Source organism: Chinchilla lanigera, unplaced genomic scaffold, assembly GCF_000276665.1.
Source record: "Chinchilla lanigera isolate Chin_1 unplaced genomic scaffold, ChiLan1.0 scaffold00041, whole genome shotgun sequence".
Lineage (NCBI taxonomy): Eukaryota > Metazoa > Chordata > Mammalia > Rodentia > Chinchillidae > Chinchilla > Chinchilla lanigera.
Window position 1 is genome coordinate 18,976,284 of NW_004955442.1, and position 9,191 is coordinate 18,985,474.

The 9,191-nt window shown below is 47.2% G+C and overlaps 1 protein-coding gene across 1 annotated transcript in view; it reads left to right on the plus strand.

Annotated features, from left to right (window-relative positions):
* The window catches only part of Znf74 (zinc finger protein 74), a 13,133-nt gene extending 7,223 nt beyond the window's left edge, over positions 1–5,910 (plus strand). Inside the window, exons 4-6 of the mRNA XM_013518016.1 lie at positions 2,864–2,990; positions 3,493–3,588; positions 3,885–5,910. Of these exons, the coding sequence (XP_013373470.1) occupies positions 2,864–2,990; positions 3,493–3,588; positions 3,885–5,521 (1,860 nt within the window). The 3' untranslated portion in view covers positions 5,522–5,910. The remainder of the gene's footprint in view (positions 1–2,863; positions 2,991–3,492; positions 3,589–3,884) is intronic.
* The last annotated feature ends 3,281 nt before the right edge of the window (positions 5,911–9,191 follow it).

Sequence of the window (9,191 nt, forward strand, 5' to 3'; positions counted from 1 at the left end):
TTTAGTTGTTTGCCTTGCCTGGTGGATTCCTTCTGTTGGAGTTCTTGGGGTTGTAATCCTTGTTATCTCTCTCTAGAATGTTCTTCAGAACATTTTGGAGTGCTGGTTTGGTGGTCATAACTTTCCTCAGATATTCTTTGTCATGGAAGTACCTTTCTCTATTGGTTTTGAAAGATAGTTTTGTGGGATACATCAATCTGAGTTGAAGGTTGTTTTCCTTTAGAGTTTGAAATATTTCACCCCAAGCTCTCCTTGACTTGAGGGTTTGTGCTGAGAAGTCAGCTATGATTCTGATGGGCTTTCCTTTATAGGTGATTTATTTCTTTTCCGTGACAGCTTTTAAGATTCTATTCTTGTATTGAATTTCTGGAATCTTGATTATGATATGCCTGACTGCAGATTTTTTGATCATTGGAGTTCTATTTGCCTCACTTAACTGTATGTCAAATTCTTTTTCTCTACCAGGAAAGTTTTTTGCCATGATGTCTGTGAACAGATTTGTTTGTTTTTTAATATCATTTGTGCTATCTCCTGCTTTTTCATTGACTCCAGTGAGTCTTAAATTATTCTTTTTTGCGTCATCTAGCAGCTAGCTGCTGGATTGACTTCTCATGGTTCCTTGCCATTTTTAAGGAGTCTTTCTTTTCACGATTGCTAACTACAAGCCTGTCTTCTATATTTGAGATCCTGTCCTCCATCAACTTAATCTGCTGTGGATACTTTCAATGGAATTTTTATTCTCCTGGATATCTACTTGAATCTGCCTTATGGATTCCATTTCTTACTTATGCAGAGCATTTGTGGCATCCATAACTTTCTTAGGCTCCTCTACTTTTTGTCTGTATCTGCTATAGTCACTAAACATGGTTTTCATTGTGGACAGCATCTCTGCAAGTATCTGAGAAATTATTTCCGACTTGATTTTTTCTAGAGCCTGATTTAATTGCTTTGTTGTTACCACTTCGGAGTAGCCAGGTGGGTGACTTTCAGATTGGCCCACCTCACTGTCCCCTGGGTTTGCCTTTGGTGAACTGGTTGTCTGGGATTGCACCTTGTTTAAATGTCTGAGTTATCTTCTAGATGTAACTGGTTTTTGGGGTGTGAGTCTGTTGTAAAATCCTATGTCTTCAATTTGTTGGTGATGAGAAGTTTCTGCCTGTTTGGACCAGCCCCTGGTTCTTTGGCACTGTGCCACAGTATTTTTTATGACCCTTAGTCAAATCTCAGTCTTAGAATACCAGGAAGAATAGCTGTTTAGAACAATTATGTCACTTTTGGCCAAAGTGGTGCCATCAGCAATAACAGTAACAATAATTACAGCCTAGAAAATGACAAATCAAGGTAACCATTAATTTGCCACCTTTAACTATATGAACTAGATTTATACTTACTTAACAAAATCTAAAACAGACCAGAAAATTATATGCAGTGTATGTCCTTAATATGTCCATTTTACCCTTAGGGGTTAAAATTTAAAAGGGGTTAGGGGAAAAATAGAGAGGTAGAAGAAGAACAGATTAGAAGTAAGGCTGGAAGACAGGAGAATCACTTTAACTTTGGGAAACTGGTACAGAAGACTGGAAGGAAAGAGAGAGGAAGAGATAAAAAGAGGAACAGAACAACTACCACAAAGAGGCTAGAAACCATGTTCACACTTATATAAAAACAAGATCAAACAATGAAGGAGAAATAAACAAACAAAATACCACCACAACAACAAAAAAATATAAGAGAGAGAACAAAACCGTCCACTTGCAGGTTTGTCTCTGCTGTCACTGGTAGACAATATGTGCAGACAGAGCCCCAATCTCTGCTGATCTATCCCAGCAAGCCAGCAGTAGCTTTTTGGTGGGGTAGTGGATAATCCCAGCAAGCCTGCACCTTCTGGCTATGACCAGACTCATTTGGCCTGCAGCCATCAGTGCACCTTTCTGTGGCCTGAACCCAGCTAGGAGCTGCTAGGTGGAGCCAGAAGCTGCTCTGAGTTTTGAGCTTAGCTGGCTCCTCTCCAAGATTGTTCCCGGCCGATTACTCTCTTTCATGCGAGACAACTGAGCCCTAAGCACTCACCCCCAGCTAGTGCAGTCCTTCACATCTACTGCTCCCCTCCACTGCTGTGTCTCTCTGTGGAGGCCTCCGGGGTTACCAGCAGTCACTGTATGTCCACAGGTTTGAACCACTGCTCTTGCACAGTGAGTCCTGTCTCAAGGAGAAGGCACCACCAGCTACCTCCTTCCTCTTCATTGAAGTTTCTCTCTTCACTCTTTCTGTGGGCTTCAATTCATGCCTCAGGTCCCTCCTGAGTGGGTCCAGGGGACCCATTTCCCTTGCTCTTATCTTCCTCATGTTGCTATATTCCAGCATCTGGACAGCAGCACTCAGAGAGCCACTTTCTCTGCTGCTTACCACTCTGTCATCTTGGTGCCTTCTCTTGCAGTTGGAACTTAACTGCAAGTAGTACATTTTGAATAGAGTTTCTGGGTTCTTTGTATGGTGCTTTCAGGTTTTTTACATGTGAAGTTCTTAGCCCCAGAAAGCATAATATCATCTTACCTAGGACATGGTTCAGCAGCCGTGTGCAGGCCCCAGGACACATGGAATTCACAGGATGCCATGGTGTCCATTTAGTCTCACTTAGCATTCCAGAAGCAGGGGGTGAAAGATGGGGGTGTGTGCGTGTCAGTTCTCAGCACCACCAGCCCCAGCCCTCAGCCTGCTGGGGTCACTGTCTCTACAGCACAACCTTCTATCCTTGGGAGAAGATCATTTAGTTAATTCTGTCCTCATAAGGTCCTTAATCAATCTGTGGCTCCCTGGGCATCATGGACATAGAATCACTTCTGTCCTGTATGTGTCATTTCAGGAATCAGTGACATTCAAGGATGTGGCTGTGGACTTTACCCAGGAAGAGTGGGGTCAACTGGACTCCCCTCAGAGGGCCTTGTACCGGGATGTGATGCTGGAGAACTACCAGAACCTTGTTGCCTTGGGTAGGGTGCCTCCCTACCCAAGGCTGGTGTCTGCCCTCAGGCCTGTTTCCACATGGTAGTACTGATGCCAGACATGGCATGAGTTGGAAAATAGGGTCTCTACCTCAGGACACCTGGACCAGGGGCTCAGCCACACCTAAAGTCCCCAAGATCCTGCATTGTAGCTAGGGGCATCCTTACTTGGAGTTGCAACTGGTCCCAGAATGGGGAGCACAGAGAGGGAGGGCTGCTGGGGGAAAGAAGGCAAACTTAGAGCCCATCTGCCGTGAAGTTTTCCTCAGGCAGCAGAGGGAGGTGTCATGTGGGGTCCTCAGAGCATCCACAACCACTTGGGTTTGGCTTCTGAGACCCCTCTCTACTTTGGGGCCCAGACAGCCTCATGTTCCCTATCAATGGTGCACCCTTTGTAACAGCTTGTCATCATTCATGGGTTGTCCCATGAGGACAGCTGGGCCAGAGGGCTGCGGTGTACCTAGCTGCAATGCTTTCTCCCCGCGAGCAGGGCCTCCGGTCTGCAAGCCGGATGTGATCTCCCATTTGGAACGAGGAGAGGAGCCATGGCGAGTGTACAGGGAAGGCTGTGGAGGATCTTGTTCAGGTGAGCAGTTGACACAGGTAGAAGGGGCCGGTCCTCTGGCCCAGTAGCACCCCAGTACTTCCCTCTCCTGCTCATATGCCCTGCCCATCTCAGCTTCTGTTCCCTTCCTCAGTGCCACCCTCTTGGCTCGATGCGTGCCTTCCCTCTCTTGTCCCTCTGCCTTGCTTCCAGCTCTTTGGCCCTGTTGTTGTCTACTTTTTCCTGAGCTTTTCTGCTTCTCCAGGTCAGCTGTCCGGTGTGCATTCCAGGGCCCTGCCTCTGCCTGCTCACGGTTAATTCTGTTTTCAATGTTACAGAGTGGGGGTCTGTGCCTGAGGTGAAGGAGCAGCTTCTACAGCAGGGATTTTGCAAAGAACCACCACTCCAGGAGGCAGTCACAGAGCAGTGGAGGAGGCCCAGCGTTCACAATACCAGTCGGGGTACAGCATGGGAGGCCCCGGCAGTAGTGTGGAGAAACCAGGCTGTGCAGTGGGAGCAAGTGCCTGCCACCCTTGGGGACATCTCCACAGAGCAGAGCTACTGGGGACGCAGTGACTCCACAGAGGGCTCCCCCTTCCACTGCTCTCTGTTCGCCCAGCAGAGTGCCCCTTCAGAAGGACACTCTCCTGCCAGGCGTACCACGGACATCCAGTCCACTGGGATGGTCACCAGAGACCAGCAGAGAACTTCAAGTTCCTGCCCGGGAGACAGGTCCTTCAAGTCCAGGCCGCGTGGGGCGGGCACTGGGGAGGGTGTCTTTGTGTGCGGTGAGTGCGGGAAGACTTTCCCACAGAGCGCGTCCTTAGCCCTGCACCGGCGCTGGCACGGCCGCTCCAAGTCCTACAAGTGCCGCGAGTGCGGCAAGGCCTTCACCTGGAGCACCAACCTCATCGAGCACCAACGCATCCACACGGGCGAAAAGCCCTTCTTCTGCAGCGAGTGCGGGAAGGCGTTTAGCTGCCACTCGTCCCTCAACGTGCACCAGCGCATCCACACGGGCGAGCGGCCCTACAAATGCAGCGCCTGTGAGAAGGCCTTCAGCTGCAGCTCACTGCTCAACATGCACCTGCGGGTACACACGGGCGAGAAGCCCTACAAGTGCAGTGAGTGCGGCAAGGCCTTCAACCAGCGCACGCACCTCACCCGCCACCACCGCATCCACACTGGCGAGAAGCCCTACAAATGTGGCGCATGTGGCAAGGCCTTCACCTGCCACTCATCCCTCACCGTGCACGAGAAGATCCACAACGGGGACAAGCCTTTCAAATGCACCGAGTGCGAGAAGGCCTTCAACAACCGCTCGCGCCTCACTCTGCACCAGAGGATCCATACCGGTGAGAAGCCCTTCAAGTGCACGGACTGTGGGAAAGGCTTCAGCTGCCATTCGTACCTCATCGTGCACCAGCGTATCCACAGCGGGGAGAAGCCCTTCAAGTGCAACGAGTGCGGGAAGGCCTTCAGCTCGCACTCCTACCTTATCGTGCACCAGCGCATCCACACCGGGGAGAAGCCCTTCGACTGCAGCAAGTGCTGGAAGGCCTTCAGCTGCCACTCGTCCCTCATCGTGCACCAGCGCATCCATACCGGGGAGAAGCCCTATAAATGTCATGAGTGTGGCAAAGCCTTCAGCCAGAACCACTGTCTGATTAAACATCAGAAGGTTCATTCTGGGGAGAAATCTTTGAAGTGTGACAAATGTGGAGAAATGTTCAGCTGGAGCTCGCACCTCCTGGAGCACCAGAGACTGCTGCATGGTGAAGAGAAGCCCTTTGCCATCCAGTTCAACAGACACTTGCTGAGCACCTACTACATGCCCGGCAGTCTGTTGGGTGCAGGGGACTCAGGGGTGGGCGACATGGACCCAATAAATGCATTAGACATGGCAAAGCTTTTGTGTGTGGTGCAGCCCCCACCTAGCAGGAATTTCCCTCTGGGGACCAAACCTGACAGTTAGGGTGCGGGGCTGTTTCTTCCTCAGCTACCCAACAAGTGAGGCACGATAACCTCTCCTGGGCTCCTAGAACCGGACCACCTGTTCTTCCAGATGCCAGAGCCTTGCACGTGACCCTGCTCAGATCCTCCAGCCAGGACATCTAGTGTGAGAGCTCCCCAGGATGGGACACACTTCAGGAGAAGGGCCTTGAGACCATTTGAGGACATCCTGTCATCCTTGATGGGGCTGGAGGTCCTTGACAAGGGGCATCTTGCCTGCAGATAAGAAGTTGGGGCAGTTGTTGGGTCCTGGGATGGGCTCCTGCCTGGTTTCCATCAGGAATCTCTTCTATAAACTGTTAATGTTTTAAAATAATATAATAATAATAAACAGAAGAATTAGAGTTCTTACTTCCATGTGAGCATTATTATATCCCAGAAGGGGGAATAACCTAGAATGGTAAACCTCTGGAAAAAAGTGAATTGCCTGCGAATAGTCTCCTGTGAGTAGCTCTGTGGACCAGGGGTGTCCCTGCAGCTGTTTCAACATAACCCCGCATCAGCGCAGTAGACCCTGACCTGCCAGCATCCCACCTTGGTTTTTTGTTGTTTGTTTGTTTTTTTTTTTTTTTGATGGTACCAGGGATCAAACTCACGACCTTGCGCTTGCCAGGCAGGCGCTTATGCCACTGAGCTAAATCCCCAGCCCCCCACCTTAGTATTTAGTCTGCAGTGTGAAGCTGGGAGCGCCCATGCTGAGTTCAGGGTGGAGGAAGACAGGCTCCATGGGGCAATGGGTATCTGGCAGCTTGCCATCCCTGGCCAGTGCTGGGCAGGCTACACACTGTGGGTCATGGACACTGCCTTGTGGGGCCTCTCCCGGCACTCCTTGGCTCAGGTCAGCGTGGAGGCCCCACCATAGGGCCCAGGGAGGTGATTGTCTCCATGGCTATCCCACACGGGGCTATTGTACAAATCCTGTTCTGGGGCTCTACACACTCAGAAAGACAGTACAAGTGTTCCTTACTTAAGATGGGGTAATGTCCTGAGAAACCCATTGTAAATTGAAAATACTGTAAGTTGAAAGTGGATTTATTCCACTTACCCTACCAAACATCACAGCTTAACACTATAGGATACGGGCTGTTTCTCTTTCTGATCATGGGGCTGCCTGGGAGCTGCTCACTGCCACCGCCCAACATTTCAAGAGAGGCTCAAACAGCATATGACTAGCCCAGGAAAAGAGCAAAACTCAAAAGGTAGCCAGGTGTGGTGGCACACACCTTCAATCCCAGCACTCAGGAGGCCGAGGCAGGAGAATTGCTGTGAGTTCAAGGCCAACCTGGAATATATACTAAGACCTTGTCTCAAAAGAACAAAGTTAAGAAAAACAAAACACCCATAATTCTTAATAAAGTTGTATTTTGCCCTCTGAAACATTACCTTGTTTCTTTTGTATAACAATTTTACATCACTTTAAGAATAGTGTATTCATTATTTATCTTTTTTACTTAGCTGCATAGTAGGATTTTTTTTTCCCCAAGTAATTGAACTGACCTTACAGAGTTTGGGGGTTTTTTGTGGTGCTGAGGATGGAACTCAGAACCTCACACATGCTAGGCAAAAGTTGTACCACTGAGTCAAAGCCCAGCACTATATTGGTATAAATTTAAATGGCGCCAAGCATGGTGGCACACGCCTGTAATCCCAGGACTCAGGAGGCTGAGGCAGGAGGATCATTGTAAGTTAGAGACCAGCCTGGGCTACAAAGTGAGCTCAAGACTAGCCTGAACTATATAGCGAGACCCTGTCTCAAAAAGACAAAAATAAATACATAAATAAATAAATAAATTTAAATGGTTACAGAGTAATCTGTTTGGTCTATTAGATATTCTTTTGTTGGATGTTGAAGTAATTCCCCAGTTTGTCACTATAACAAATCATTCTTTGTTGAGCATCTTTTTGTGTTATACCTTGGTGTTTCCCTAGAGTAGATTTCTAGAGGTAAGGATTTTGAGATAAAGGAAGTATTGTAGTGTGTTTTTGATTGTATGTTTACAAAGCAGTAAGTGTATTGTTAATGGACAAGAAAGTCTAATAGAGAACTGGCAAGGAGTCTGGATTGTTCAGAAAAGACAATAGTAGCTAGGCATGGTGGCACACCCTTGTATTCCCAACACTTGGAGGCCAAGACAGGAGGATCACACTGAGTTCGAGGCCAGCCTGGGCTACATAGCGAGAACCTGTTTCAAAACAAACAAAACAAGTCTAATATTGATCAGGTAGGAAAGTCTCTTCCATCTCCTAAAGAGAGGACGTGTAGGAGTTGGGGGTCCACAGGAGCTTTGCCCAGGCTACAGCGATGGCTGTGTGGCTTTCCTCAGGATGGGCAGGTACTGGCCTCTCGTGATACAGTTCTCGGCTCTCAGCACAACAGCCCCGGGTTGCTTCCTCATGCCTGATGACTATGTTAGCAAAAGACAAATATAATCTAGGCTTGATTCATTATTACCACACTTGGTTTTTTTTCCTTATTTTAAAAGAAATTTTTTAAAAAAAGAAAATTGCTGGGCACAGTGGCACACTCCTGTAATTCCAGAAGGCTGAGGCAGGTCCCAAAAGCTTGAGGTCAGCCTGGGCAATTTATCAAGACCCTGTCTCAAAATTAAAACAAAACAAGACAAAAACAAAAACAAAAAACTACCTCTAACCACCAGAAAAGTCATATAGTCTTCTTCGGTTATGTTTTAACATTCATTCTCAGATCTGTTCTGGGTGTGTGGGTTTTATAAATTGAATCTTTTTATATGAACTATATGGGAAAACTAATGATTGTGTGTGGGTGTGTATATATACATACATATATATATATCTTTATTGAATGTCTAGTGACTACTGACTTATTCTAGATGGTTTCCAATAGTTTATTAGTTTATTGGGGTTTCTAGATAGGCAGTCATATTGCTCAGAAATTTAAAAAACTGCCTCCTTTCAAATAAATCACTTTATTCTTTTTTTTTTTTTCCAGTACCGGAAATCGAACTCACAACCTTGCACTTGCCAGGCAGGTGCTGTAATGCTGAGCTAAATCCCCAGCCCCCTTTATTTCTTTTTTTTAAGATTAGCATTCTGTAATCCTAGCACTTGGGAGGCTGAGGCAGGAGGATTGTTGCAAGTTTTGAGACCAGCCTGGGCTACAAAGTGAGCTCAAGGCCAGCCTGAGCTGCATTATGAGACCCTGTCTCAAAAAGACAAAATATATACATACATACATACATACATACATACATAAAATAAAATTAGCATTGATCTTGGTAGTGCACACCTGTAATCCCAGCACTTGGGAGGTTAAGGCAGGAGTTCAAGTCCAGCCTGGGCTACAAAGTGAGTTTAGCCTGAACTCCATAGCAAAACTCTGTCTTAAAAAAATAAAACATAAAAAATAAAATAAAATTAGCATTGGCTAACCCTGCCAGAGCAGTGCTTGGTGTTGTTGATAGTAGTCATTTGTGGTGGATTTTGTTTGAGGTGAAAAAACATATCTAATCAAAACATTTCCTTTTCTAAGACTCCTTTGCGTTCAGGTGGCCATGGGCCCCCATTCTGACCAAGGAGGCTCCAGTGAGGTCCACTAGAGATTTTAGGGAGAGCCTTGCTTTTCTGATGGAACTGTTCCTTCCTCCTTCTCTTTC